Source organism: Opisthocomus hoazin, chromosome 4 (assembly GCF_030867145.1).
Source record: "Opisthocomus hoazin isolate bOpiHoa1 chromosome 4, bOpiHoa1.hap1, whole genome shotgun sequence".
In the NCBI taxonomy this organism is placed as follows: domain Eukaryota; kingdom Metazoa; phylum Chordata; class Aves; order Opisthocomiformes; family Opisthocomidae; genus Opisthocomus; species Opisthocomus hoazin.
In genome coordinates, this window is record NC_134417.1 from 58377452 (window position 1) to 58392732 (window position 15281).

At 39.8% G+C, this 15281-nt stretch overlaps 1 protein-coding gene across 7 annotated transcripts in view; it reads right to left on the reverse strand.

Annotated features, from left to right (window-relative positions):
- The window catches only part of STK31 (serine/threonine kinase 31), a 107549-nt gene that overhangs the window by 89845 nt on the left and 2423 nt on the right, over nt 1-15281 (reverse strand). For all 7 annotated transcript variants that reach the window (XM_075419150.1, XM_075419148.1, XM_075419147.1 and 4 more), the window contains 7 exons: nt 14646-14720; nt 13739-13897; nt 11733-12088; nt 9211-9379; nt 7281-7396; nt 6300-6459; nt 1353-1475 (listed from right to left, as the gene is read on the reverse strand). In XM_075419150.1, coding sequence (XP_075275265.1) covers nt 1353-1475; nt 6300-6459; nt 7281-7396; nt 9211-9379; nt 11733-12088; nt 13739-13897; nt 14646-14720 — 1158 coding nt within the window. The remainder of the gene's footprint in view (nt 1-1352; nt 1476-6299; nt 6460-7280; nt 7397-9210; nt 9380-11732; nt 12089-13738; nt 13898-14645; nt 14721-15281) is intronic.

Below are 15281 nucleotides of genomic sequence, written 5' to 3' on the forward strand. Positions count from 1 at the left end.
GGGAAAACTATTTTATCTCCTACCTCCTAATACAAGAGAGGATCATCAACACAGTTAACCTAAAGCACAAAAATCACTTACCACATCTAGCAGCATTTCAGTACCCCTTCAAGTACTTTCAAAAAAACCATTAAAATTTCACTGCAGTATAGCTATCTAGAAGATGCTTGATGCCTACCACCTAGTGGATTAGCACAGCACAACCTTTGCACACACACCAAAAAGAAAACCAAAAAAATACCCACCACCAAAACCCCATACAACACCACACTACAACTTTAGGCTGTCTAAAGAAGCAGGATCCACACAGGGCCTCCAGCAATAGAAAGCCATGAAATGCTACCCATCCAGTATCTTTTCTAATTAGACATCAATCTGCATATCAGATTAGAACCAAAAAATAAGTGTATCAAAACATTTTTCTGAATGGCATTGAGAAGTAATTCCATTAGAAATTAAGTAATTCCATGAAAGTCTGAACGCTTCAGTTTATTAATGCTGCTCCAATCTTATGGGAAATTATGTGCAGCCTGTAATCATGGTGATTTTTCATAAGAACCCAATTTCATACATGTGTGAACGAATACATCTCCGGAATTTGTACAGACAAGCTGTCAAACTACTGCCAACCTCTTTCCCCTCTCCACACACATTTGAACAGTCAAAATAAAAGCAAGGATCATTTTTAAAGTTAAAAAGAAAAAAAGAAATTATTTCCAATAGCAAAGGCCAGAAATACCAGCTTGCTGTTTCTATCGGTAAAGTCCTCTGCAAAAGTTCTTACTGCCTCTAGAGAGCCTGTTTCCCCATCTACTTCCCCACTTTCTGTTGTTGCTAAAAACATGTGCTTCTGCAGTGTTTAACTTTCACCTTTAACAAAATACGCTTTAAACGTTTTACGGTTTGCTACACCAGTCCAAACTACACAGCCACTGTAACAGAATGGGCTAGGGAAGTGCACAATTCGACCACAAAAGCCAGTGACACAACGTACAGGATAACTGCATTGACTTTTTAATTGTAGGTTCTCTCATTAAAACCTGTCTCCTACTAAACATTCTGTGTTGTGAAGTCTTGCTAGTCACCAAACACAGCACCGTAAGAGGAAAGCTGCTGCTCAAATCCAGGACCTAGATAATAATCTGCCACTAGAAACAAAACATCAAGGAAACCAGGATCACAAGTAACACTGAGAACTACAGGTGTCAGATGTACAACAACTCAGAAGTGTTATCTAAAGCTTCATCTGCTGCTGTTGAGGTCTCCACCTATAAAACTTTTAGTATTTGAGAAATGCCCTCCACAGGTTCTCAGTGTTTCAGAATCAATACCGATAAAAGCAGTCTCCTTACCTGTAAAGTTCTTGAGCGCTCAGAGAGAGGCAGTTGATCCACTTCCAAAATTAATTCTTCCACTGATGAACACAAGTCCTGCTGCACCTCATCTCTCTTGGTAATCAATTCATCTCTTTCATCCTATGCAGAAGGAAAAGCAAGTCAGCAACTCATACCCAAAAGCCACGTACACAACGTGGAAAGTGATACAAAAAAGCGTCAATCCCTGCAAAGTATGAATAGTACAATACCTGCCTGACTAGGAGTGAGTGAAAAAGCAAATTTTGTTTTTAAACTCTGCTCCTATGATGTGACCACCTTGCAGAAATACAGTGTCCTTTACAGTGTAAAAATATGACTACATTATCCAACAACTAAAGAAACCGTTACTGCATGACTGCTGATAACAGTGGGAGTCCTAACTGCCACGGTAAACTTAAAATGTCCCAGTTGTACTGCAGTTTTTGACTGTATTACAGAAATTCGAGTTTGGATTATCCACACTTCCATATATTCCAAATTACATCCACAAAGTCAGATTACAAAAGATTTCTTGCTGGAGAAGAATACTCTAGATCCTAAAAAATCCTTTTACCAATTTTTTCCTTGCCTTCTGGAATGAAAGACAGGTGACCCGTAAACTCCCTGCTGGTTATCTGCAGTAAAATCATTAAACTAAAGCTAATTCTAGAAACGAAACCAAAGTTTTCCTTGGATGACTGGCAGGATTAGTTCTGCTAACGGGAGAGGAACCCCGCATTCACATCAAAGCGGGTACCTAACAGACTCACCAAAATCAAATCTTCTGAAATGGATGAAGCAAGTTACTCAGCAGCATGTTTGCAGTGTTCTTGGGTGATTTAACCCAACATGCCCACAGAAATATGAAAATATTTATGAGCATGGAAGCTACAATACACTGTCCTGACACACACTCCCTTCCCCACCTCAGGCAGGAAAAAAAAAAAAAATCTTGGAAAGTCTAGTGTGGGAGGCAATTAGTAAAGAAACAGAAACAACAGAAGAGTTAACCATGGCATCAACACCAGCTTCACATGAAGCCAAAGAACAGTCAAATGAACACTTCCTACTAATAAGCAATATATAAGTATATATGCAATATAAATATGTATACACAAACATCGGTTCTCAGAGTTTTTAAATTTAGTTTATTCAGTGAAAGCTTAGAAGTTGACTTAATCGGGAGTTTGTAAGTGTCCAGGGAAGATAGACTAGAAACCTTTTGCCCGTAACAGACAAGGGCAGAAAGCGATCTAATGGCTGGAAACTGAAAGATGGACGAACTCCAACTAAAAACAAAACAAGACCCGAAGTTGCAGCATACACTGCTTTGAAACTTAGATTAGCAATTGAACAGATGATGTAATTCAGCCAGACGTTAGTGGGCTGGATAATAAAAATCAGAGGATTAAGTTCTACTATAGAAGGTGACCACAACATACTGCTTCAGTGTTCATGAAACGGCAACAAAAAGACTTAATAGGCATTTCAGCAATTTTGGGGGATCTCTGGTGACCACAAGCACACACAATTTTTACAGACTTCCTGCTGTTTTTCCTGCGTAAGACAGGTGCTAATTTGCAAATTAATATTGTAACACACTGAATAAAAAGGAATAAGAAGGAATAAGAACCCTTGTCATAAAGAACACATTTCAAGACAAGATTTATGCAGAGTATCACTTCAAAACCTAGAGCAACGGAGACACTGTAGTAGAAGATTCAACAAGGCAACCAAACTCCAACTAATACCAGTTCAAGCACTAGAGTAAATTTAACAGTCTACGCGTGACTAAATGACAATCCAGAAACCCAACAGACAGCTCAAGAGCCACAGGACAAGCCACAGGATGAGTCTCCTTCCAATGTCTGCCATTTAATTGGGTACATGTGACAGTTCATGGCCTGTTAAACAGTAACTTCAGAGAGCATTAAGTACACAGGCAGTATTTTAATAGTCTGCTTTACAAAGATGTAAGCTCATCACAACACCAAACAGAAGAATTAAACTCCTTTAGAACAGGCTAAAGGCTTCTCAAACTACAAAAAAATAGTTTATTTTGTGTCTGATCCATCTTATAACTCTCAAAAAAAAAATAAAAAAAAAAAAAAAAACCCCACACCAACATAACTCCACAGACTCGGTCATACCAAATGCCAAGCTAGCTTACCATCTTGTTTCTGGTAACTATAGCAATGCTTATGGAAGTCCATAAGAGCAGAATACGTGTAGTGCAATCACCTCATCAATGCATTCTTGCTTTAATGTAATTTAATGATCTCATAAACAAGAGAAAAAAAACTAATCCTTCTCCACGGATTAAGTTCTAATTCATTTTTATAGCCTATTTCTACTTTTGGCCTCAGTTTTAGGCTCCCTTTAGTGCAAGTTACTACTTTGCAGTATATGGAACAGCTAAAACTAGCTCTGGCTTCAGCATCTTCATTAGACGGCTCTATTTATCCCACCCTCTCCACTTTTTTATTTTTTAATGAGCAACTGAATCGTTCCTCTTTTCTAAACATTGGCACAATTATTTTTTCATCCTTCCCACAAAAAATGCTCAATATGTACACTACAGTCTCCAAGAAAATAAATATTGAGTAAGTTTCTAAATCAAAATCATAAATTAATCAACACATCCATAAAACACTATCTACAATATCTGAAAAGCCAGTATTTGTATTACACCCTGTTACTATCAGTATCTGCCTACACTGCAATCAGGGGAACTTCTAATTATCCCTGTTTTTTCATCTGCAAAGCTGCCATCCTCTCAGTAACATTTCATAGGAGAGCTGGTTAAGTAATCAGTGCCATTATTTTTCAGCATTTCCACTCCAGAAGAACCATCTTTGTTATTTTCATGCACACCATGCCCCAGTACTACCTCAGTTATCTTGTTTCCAAGACATACATTACATAAATACCTTATTAAGAACAAACGCTCCAGTCGCCCACCTTCATTTTTGGGACAGCATCCAGGAGAGTCCCAGTTAAACCAGCACAAACCAACTAAAAAAGCACAGTAAACAAAAACTGAAATAATGCCATTTACTCTGCATTAAGATTTTATTGGGCTTACTCCCGCCTGTGATATTTAAGATGCATTAGGTTTCTCCCAAAGCAAGATAAGATCTTCGCTCCCAAGAGCTTACAAACAAATCAGTGTCAGGATGGGCACAGCGAGACCAGGGGTGTGTTGGTGATTTCTGAACAAGTTTTCCAGCCATGTGTGAGGCCACACCTTGCCAACACAAAGCTACACAAACACATGTGGAGCTACCAGAAGCAGCCTAATGCTGTAAGCTCGTTTCAGCAGTACTTCACATATTTTGGCAGTGTAACACACTACAACGCATCACGTGCGCATGACTTCATTAGCCACTCACAACTGACACGGGTGACAATGTCCAGATTGCCTAACATATTCCAACAAATTAGTCCATCAGAAAAACCTCAAGCACTCTTCAAGAATGAAACTTCATGACGTTTGTCATGGAAGAATGCTGCTTGCTGGGGCTGGAAACTCAAAAAAAAAAAAAAAACAACACCCAAAACCAAACCTCACACACTGCCACCTGACTGACAGCAAAGCAACCATCTCCTTTACTGAATAAACACTTTGAGACTCCCCAGTCACACCACTGTATCTGCATCTGTCGTAACTCTTGTCCACATTACAAGTTTTCTTTCCCTCTATCCCCAGCCCCAGTTGAGTCAAAGCACAACTGGACGACAGGGCAAAAACAAGTTCTCAGACGGCTTTGCTTTACTTGTCTGTTGTTGTTCAACAAGGCTTATGGACCTGTTTGAGCTCAGCCATCCCATGTAATCTCCAGAAAATGGCAACTGCTACTGTTTCTTGTGGGATCAGGAATTCCCCCAAGGAAAGCTTGTGCAAGTGAATCCCTAAGCAGCCCTGGCTCCTGGGTACCTCACAACCCAGCTATTCTTCTACACATTACTCCCCTATACAAGATGCAACACTAAAGTGTCATCTGTTTATGAACACTTACCTCAATGTTGTCAAGTTTCAACATTTGGCTTAGTTTTTAATAAACAAAATAATTTCTTTTCATCTACAGCAATCAAATACATGTCATACTATAGATGTTTTAACACTTATCCCTGCACAAGCAACAAAAACAGAACTCACTCTGGTTCTCCTCATGGCTCATTATTTTTCAGTCCATTTCATGAACTGTTAAATTCAGTGTACTACAGAAATACTTCTTAAGCAAGCATATTTAAAATGTTTTAGGTTGTACACAAAAATAGTCATAACACATCTGCTGCCATCCTCCCAGACGCACAAGCTCCATCCCTCCCCCCCACCTCACCACAATGCCTGCCACAGACCAGGGACCCTCCCCGTTCCCAAAAGCCGCATCCCCGCACAGGAGAGACGGGGTACACACACATCCTCACCAGCGCAGCCCTCCCTGCATACCCGGGCAGGCTTTTCCACACCTGTGGCTGCAGGGAGGCTGCACCAGACAGCAGCTGTCCCCTGTACAAGCCCACCTTGCCGCACAGCAGCGTCTGCATGCCGCCCTCCCCATGCGAGGCAAGCACACACCAAGAGGTGGGTGGTACGGTGCTTTAACAGGCGGCTTTAAATTAAAGATAGACACTGCACCTGCACAGCTGAAGCCATTTTTAACTACTACCGAACAGAAGGCTTTCAGCTACCATCTTCTGATTTCTCTGTATTTCTTTTCAAAATCAAGGGGGTCAAAAAGTCTAGGTCTAACACAAAAAAATAACACTCCACAAATACATCTGTTGTGGCAAAGGTAGCAAAGTCTCCCACATTATCAAGCGAAGGACAGGTGTTTCCATGCTGTGCTCATGCTATCCAGCTACACTTATAAGACTAAAATACTCATTCAATAGCTGTTAAATTATACCTTTTGAGAAAATAAAATAATTCCAACCTACCACATTTCTGCATAACCGAATCCTCTCTTGAGCCAAGTCATACTCTGTCCAAGTCTTCTGCAATTTTTCCAAGGAACACGGAACTGTGAGGCATCCTTCTGTAGCCACTTTTATGGCTTGCGAGAGCTGCTCCTCAAAACAACTGCTCTTATTCGCGTGCCTAAGTTGTAAGGAGGAAACTACATTTTACCAGGATTTTCCACAACACAAGCAGTTTAAAGATCAATGCTACTCAGACCCCTTGAACATACAAATTTTGATATAGTACCTGCCACGTTAATAACCTAGTTTCTTTCAAAAGGTAGCAGCAGCAATTTGTCTGATTCAGCTGTTTAATCTTTTTTTTGAGGAAGGACAAAGAATACATTCGTTATACCTCAGTACTGACGAGGCTGTACATGGAAATTCTCTCCTGCTCTTGATTTCCCTTTTGTCCTATTTCCTTCCTTGATTTTTTTTTTAACTCATCTTCCATGAACACATACACCAATATGTATATTCCTCCGTAAGGAGCTGATTTCTATTTCAAGTCTTCTTCCCACTGCAGCTTTGTCCCTTCTTTCAAAACTAGAAGGGTAATTTGGGCTACCCAAAGAGACAACACCTCTCACAGCAATACAGATACCTAAGGAACTCGGACTAACCAGTTACTTTTAACAACTTGCTGCATTTACTAATTAGCATCTTCCTTGAAGACAGAACTGAAAGCTTTTCTTGCAACAACTATGGTAAAGGAGCAGAAGCGAACTGAAATAATTTGATAAACAACAGAGAAGCAGGCAACTCAAATTCCAATGTGAGCTTCCAAAAACCTCAGGTTTCAGCTTTAGTTTTGGCAAATACTCCCCCTCCATATACAACACTATATTTTTCTTAGAAAATTAAAAAAACAGAACTTTTGGGAAACAAAAAAGCATGCATGACTTCCAAGAGATAAACAGGGAAATGATAAATAGTACTGTTTTAGGAAAAAATCCATACCGAACTTCTTTCAATGCCTTCAGCTTAGCAGCCAAACTTCTCATTTTCGTTCCAATGTAAGCACCTAGGGTTTCCTCAAAACTTTCAGCAGTTTTCCTGGACGCCTCCTTCTCTGCCTGCATTATTTATCATTTTTGGAGCAGGGTTTCAACAAAGAGAGGTAAAAATAGATCAACAGTCACAACAGTTAGCCAGGGTTACTAACAGGCAGACCACAACTGAAGAGTTTTGAAAACTAGAGACAAACACACACACGCACAGCTGACCCTCTTCAAAACACCAACCATATGCCTAGAAAGACATACAAACCAATGACAATAATTTCATTTTTTTTAATAGCTTTTCAAAGGTTAATGGTTCATTTCCTTCCTCTCATGTCAGTAGTGATGTGTTCAAGTGTACTTCTTCAATTACTTCCCATTCGCTAGCAAGTCTTCAGACAACACAGAATTTTTTCTTTCCTTACTGAAAAATTTCTACCCACTACTTAGGGAAATCAAGTCCAGGACTCACTAAACTCCTTACTCCTATCACTACCACACCTCAAAGTGGCGCAGCAAAACAAGAACTCTCACTGTACATACAATCATCCTGACCTTCCTACAAGGAACATTCTTAAGACAAAATCAGGAACATTCTCGACCCAAAAATAGCCCTCACACCACATCAGGCTACATTCCTTCAGGGGAAACCTACATGTAAAAGCTCTTGCTCTCATACCATGGAGATGCTTTTATAAACTCCACTTTAGGTAATGAAACACTGTCTTTAAACATTGTTAGCTTTTCAGACTTACTACATATTATACTAAAATAAAACAAACACACCAAGAAACAAAAAACCAAACATAGAAGAATTTAAACAGTTGTGTATTTGAAGATGAGCATCCAAAGTCTTATGACTGCAGGGTGGGTTTTTTTTAAGTAGCCCTCAAAGCCACCACTACACATCACCCTTCTAAAACAAATCATTGCCTATTGTAGTGTTTTTAGCAAGGAGCAAATATTTTCTCTTAAAAGAATATCCACAACCTTTTAAAGCAGTTTACTTGCGGTCAACACAAAATCATAATTCAAATTTGCAGAAAACAGTTTAAAAAAAAAATCATTAGACTATATATAAGAAATGCTTCTAAGAATTCCTTGCATTCAAGTCTTTTCTTAGCTGCAGGCATGTATTATCTTGCTTGTTAATTTAGTTTGCATAGAAGCGCACAAATATCGTAACTTCAGTGGATGGAGAATCTGTGCAATGACAGGTGTATGTAGAAACACAGGTGTAACTGATTAGCAAAGCTGGTTATGAGTAGTTTCACTCCGCAAGAAATAAAAAAGAAACATCTGTGTGCAAGTTCTGGTTTGGGGGTGTCAAAGGGATTTACACAATGGGAGATTTTCGTTTCATATCTGTAGAGGTAAAAGTTTCTACAACATTTTTCTGAATCCATGCAAACATAACACCTTTTCACATAATCTCTTCTTACTACTGCTGTTTATCACACTTAAAACCACTCACAGCATTTTTAAGCCTATCAGTTGCTATTATGAAGTACTGTGCTTCTCAGTGCTAGGACCTTACCCTGGAAAGAAACAGAAGCACCTTTTCTATTAAGTAGCAATGAACAAAATACTCATTTTTATCCGGTTCCAAAATTCCACAGCTGCTATGATTCTGTGATGCCTAGGAATTTTCAGCCAAACACACAAAAACCTGTTTTTCCCTCTAAGTGAGCAAAAAAAGGCAGAGATTACATCCTTATGCACAAAGACTATTTTTAATCACAAAGCGCAAAACTCCACGTTCAAACTGAACCTACATCCAAACCAGCAGCTGCATCAAGCAACTGTAATAAGATGAAACCATAAGACAGAAGCATTATCATAAACACTTGCAACCAGGATAAAAGAATCCTCTTCACGTTTCCACACACCTGAAGTTCATGTTTCAGCTGTTGAACCTCCAGTTCTAGTTCCTTCTGCCTCTGCAAGAGATTTACATTCTCCATTCTGAGAACTTCTTTGTCTTCAGACAGCTTCTGATCGGGTCCTATTTGTGCCAAGCTGGTGTCTGGCACTGAGGCAGAAGCTAACACTTTTTCCCTTTTAAAAATGCATTAAGATGAATTAATTAAAATTAAACCAAAACAACAAAATACAATAGCATGAAAGAATGCAGATTTGTTATTTCAGTAATGACTACAGAACGCCACATCAAAAAGACTACAGAAGCACCTACACAGTCATGCTTTACTTCTTCAGAATTTGTACCCCTCTCCACACCAGTCTTTACAAAGACTGTTACACAACACTGAGGCAAGAAACACACCATTTGAAGACAATCGTTTACATGCTTTCACTGTCAGTAATTCAAAAGTCTTTCCCATCCAAAAAACATCTTACAATACCACACTGCAGACCCAAAAAACTCAAGGGCCCTTGTTAACTCAAATCTTCTATCTACTAAATAAGCCACAGCACTTTAAGGTTAGTATTTTGGATCTATACCCTAAAAGTTACGTTTACCATGAAGCAGAGTGGTGAGAAGCCATCTGCTTCAGAGTACCAAAGCTCCACTAGACCCCACATCAACTTCAACCTCACCTGCATGGCTTTGATTACAACCTAGCTTCTCATTCTCAATTTTCTTCGCAGGCATACCACCCCAAAAATGCCTGTGATGTGAAAAAGTTAAAGGACACCAGAACATACAGAAATGGAACAGTGGATCAGCTGGCTGCCAGCTGCGCAAGCCAGTCAGGATAGCTTTGAACACAAAAGTACCTCAACACCGCTCACCACACACATACACAAAAAAAAGGCTATTTCTTTTTAAGATCAGATTCAGAGTGTATCTGTAACTCAGAAAACAGGACAGATCAGAGTATCAAAGTAATACAGGATGCGGCACTCTACTATAAAATTAGACTTTTTTGAAGAGCACCTCGCTCTGTATTGTATTTAACAGCACAGACTTGCCTACATGATCTAACTGTAAAACAGATTTGGAAACCATGCTGGTTATGTGGAAGGGAGTGCCCTCAGGTGATTCATTAAAATGTTCCACAAGCTCAAGTTATGGAACATTAGCAAATTCTAAACAAGTTTTCTTGGAAAACATTACTTCTTAACACCATCTCAACTTTCTGAATGCCAAGTACCATCTTTCCCACCCACAAACATTTTTCTCAGCAGCCTGTTGCCACGGCAATCCAAGCAACTGTAGGACAAGTCTCTTTAAAAAGATCTCTGACAACAACTGTAACTGCCAACTTACCACCACCTCTTGTCAATGTAATTACAAGTTGCAGAGACACCATTATCTCCTAAAGCTTACTTCAAACTGTAATTGCTGTCTCTATTTATTACAAGCACACATTGTTATATTCCTACACCAATAAATAACCAAAATATGTTGTCCAGCTAGTAAGTGTACTTCTAACGCTTTTTGTGTCCAGTGAGTTTTTAATAGAGGTAAACAAATAGGGGACAGCTACACAAAAGCTCAAGGACAAGCCTATGGAAATTACACAGTGCTAAGACACTGAGTTGCTGGAGCGTGTCCAGAGAAGGGCAACAAGGCTGGTGAGCGGTCTAGAGGACAACTCTTAACGACAAGCGACTGAAGTAACTGGGGCTGTTTAGTCTGGAGAAGAGGAGGCTGAGGGGACACCTTATCGCGCTCTACAACTACCTGAAAGGAGGGTGTAGTGAGGCAGGTGTTGGCCTCTTCTCCCAGCTGACTAGCGATAGGACGAGAGGCAATGGCCTCAAGTTGCATCAGGGGAGATTTAGATTGGATATTAGGAAAAATTTCTTTACTAAAAGAGTGGTCAGACTCAGCCTATTGGAATAGGCTGCCCAGGGAGGTGGTTGAGTCACCATCCCTGGAGATGTTTAAAAAACATGTAGATGTGGCACTTCAGCATATGGTTTAGTAGCAATGGTGGTGTTGGGTGGATGGTTAGACTTGATGACCTTAGAAGTCTTTTCCAACCTATGATTCTATGGAAATGAACACCATTGCATCGCCTGTCACTGCAAAATCTGCTAGAGGCCGTTCTGCAACCTTCGCTCTGAGCTAAGCTTTCCGGTATCTTCTCCTCCACTTACCAGCTGCCACCCCTTTCTACTTTTCCAAAATCTTGCATTAAGGTACACAAGAACAGACTGTCCCTGGAAAACCAATGATGAAAAAGCAGCTATCCAAACACCAACACTACTAATGAACAGTTTTCCACAGATTAATGCCCCAATTCCCATCACCACAGCATGAACAAACACACACAGACACACATGTACTTCCCTTCCATTGAGTACCAGTATTATCTGATGCTGGAAAGACAGAAATTGAACTTGCCCACTTCCCCCTCCATCTTCTTATCTACCCACATCCCAGTAACTAAGCTAATCAAATCACTCATACAAAGTTCTCTATGACATCCCACTGCCTTACTTTGGGACAAACATGTGGTTTCCAGTAAAATTCCGACTCCTTGCGCTGGCAGCTACTTGGTCAAAACGCCCTCTTTGGATGCTGTACAGCATGCGATCAGACTTGTTCACCCACAGCGGAACTGAAACCTTTGTCTTCCAATGCTGGTTTTGCATGGCATCTACTTTTCTCTCTTCCACATCTTTAGTGGTTCCTGGAGATGTGTATTTTTCAGCAAACCCTGCCTTGGCCACCTCTTCTCCAATATCTATTTTTTCATATTCTGCCTGGGCCATAATGGTACCGTCCTTGTGCTTGGCTTTGTGATGTATTTTTATTTCTTTTTCAAAAACTAGGCTGCTCAAGAACTTCTTCCCCTGTAAAAAAAAAAATACACTGAAGTTGTGCACTGGACACTGAATACTTTTTTTAGCTGAAAACAGCCATCTTTCTTCTAAGAAAAAGAGGACATGTTTAAGACCAAAACCCAAAGAGCTGAACAGATACAGCTTATGTTTAACACATTTGTTCTGAAAGAATGCTGTATCTGTACAACTACAGCTGCACCTGGTCTAATCACTGTCAATGCCAGACTAGACTTCAACATCAATAGTTCTCCCTCAATGTTCAGCTTTGAAGAATTCAGTATTGTTTTTAAGTGACAGAAGTCCAAAGTCACATCAACTCTCAACAGAAGCTGGCACCTTGGTTAGACTGGTTAAGTCTTTTAGATGATATTACACCAACTATTTAACACTATTATACAAAACAACATGAAAAAAAATTTTAAATTATTACATTAAGAGTCCTTCAATAAGTGGTCCAGAAGTTGAAATAGAACACAGCGATGGAAATCAGCAACGGAAATCTACCTTACTGAAACTACTAATTTAGAAATCAGGAAATGCCAGAAATGGCAGCTATGAGTTTCACCAGTAATATCAAAGAAAAACAGCTTTGAAAGACTGGGGAATGCACTCAAGACCTTCATATGATATTTGGGAGAAAGTTATTTCTTATTAACAGGGTTTTTTTCTTTTTGCCCCATCACTTTGAGAACAAGCTGGTTTTCCTGAAAATGAAGAATGGAAGGGGTGGTGGCAGGAAAGCTACACCGAGCAAGCAAATAAAGCTTTACCTCAAGCAACAAACACTGTCTAAAAAAAACAAACAAAAAAACCCACCACACAAACAAAACAAAACCCCAGAGAACTGACAACAAAGATTTTCACCTGTCTTAAGTAATCACATCAAGCAATGTCAACAGGACCACAGGGACGAGACCATGCAGAAGGGTCTCAGGATCTCCTCTAAACGACGGAGGGCTATGCCAAGGCAAGCACGAGCTTCCTGCTCCTCCTACAAGCAACTGGTGCTCCCAAGCCACCGGCCAGTGAAGCATGAGCAGTGCCAGCGACAAGCCTTGGAGAAGCATGCCATCAAGACTGTGGTGGCCCAGAAATGGAGACTGCCGCTAGTAAAACTCAACCAAGGGTCACCAGCGCCACTCAGAGGGCTCAAAGTTTCTACCAGTCCTGTTGGCATCAGCTCCTGAGCCTTTCACAATTATTGCTGACCAGGGATGACAGAGTTCCTACTACTACCGACATTCACCTGCTATCCTCTCTGCTGACCAAAAGTTTGTACAGTACCCAGGCACATGGCATTCAGGCAGCTCTCAAGTGAATTTATCACAGGTTCTGTGGCCAAGGGAGTTATTTTTCCCTCTAAAGAGGAAGAAACAGAGGTACTTCGTTTCCTCAGCACCAGAAAGAACTCGGGTCAGTCAGAATTAAACCCAAGGCCCTGAAGATGGTAAAAGCATACTCTAAAAGTCACCCCCCAGCACAAACATTTCAGTTTCTAGAGTATGTTCAGGGCAACAGATCAGACAGTGCTTCTCTGAGTGCCCTGCCTTCACAGTTAAACATCCAGCTCTTGGAAGACTCCTCCTGGTGACACCATGCTGATATTTGTATCTCTGTTACAGATCCCATCATCTAAGTGCTTCAAAACCCGTCGCTCACCTGGTCAAACATGTTTAAGTTCTGATCAGTTGGTATCTGCAGTCCCCAGAGTCTGTACTTCTTGGCAACACCCGGACACTGCAAGTTTGTTGGAATTTCAACTATGTCTGATCTATTCAGAACTTCAGAATTTCCATAGTCAATGTACAATACCTGACACTGCAACAATAATGTAAAATACAAATCAGCAGAGGTTACACAAACCTCCTACAGAAAAATGCACTGACAACTACTACAATGTAAGTGTTTTAACACATGCACATGTTGCAGAGATCAGAATCTTCCGTACTACACCTAGACACCCTTCACAAGAAGGAACCAAGTTAGAGAAATTTCTGAAGTTGGCACCTGTCTAAAAGTTTAGCAACAAATCTTTGCATAACAAGACAGATCTTTGCTGGCAATTTTTTTTTCCTCTAAGGGCTAAAATTAAGAAGCAATATAGAAGACTTTCTTCAATGGACAGACATGCAATCTAATGTTTCCAAGCCAACCAGCCTGCTTAGAAATTATAACGTTAAATAGGAACTACTAGCCTTCTGTATCACTCACCTAACGCTGATTAACAACTCTTTCAGGTCATTTGCATCAGTGCTAAGATGTCACACAAAGGCTGTCATTTTCACCACTCAGAAGTTTATAAATCAAATTATATTGCTTAACAACATTAACTACCACTCATGAATCTCTTCATTAAGAGACACAAACTGCACTTTGCAAGTACGTTATGTTTTGCCAGTCTTTTCATCAGCATTTTTCAAAATTACAGGTGACCTGAATTTACATCCCACATGTATATTTACTGTTTTTAAATACATTCACATAACAAGTTTCAAAAGGAGGAGGAGTTGCATTTATTCCTAACATCCTGCATAACCATTAAAGACTTTTAAAAATTGGTTCCTGCCTTTTCATTGTTGATCACTTGCTGTACCATACATCTGTACCAACATCCATCTTCAGAAAAACACCCACCATAAATCTGGATATTAGGAAAAAAAATATATCAAAAATAGCGTTCTGAAAATATAAGCATACCTCGAAATGGTATTTGTAATACATTACAAATCTTATTTTCACACTCTACTATAATTATTTCAACAGCACTATGAAAACAAATGCATTTGATATCCTGTCTCTTCTAACAATATATATACACTGCTTCAAAAACATAATCCTCTACTCCAAAAACAACAGCTCATAGAAAGTTTTGCAACTAGAAGAACACCAACATTTTACACAGCAAATTCCCATGGCTTTTCTGTTGATGTATTGCTACAATATGTTATCAACACTGCAGCTTAGTAAGCCCAACACGGGAAGAAGCCAGCCGCACCACAAAGATGGTTGATTTGCTGTTGGTGCATTTTCTTCCTTTTCAAGAGGAATGTAGAAGGTCCTGCACACACAAACAAGTCAGACAAATTGTTTTATTTAAACCTTACTTTGCAATAAGCCATCAGCAGTTCACACACAAAAACAAAAGTTGCCATCCCTCTTTGTATGCTTATCATAGAACTGCTATTAAATATATCCTTGTTAT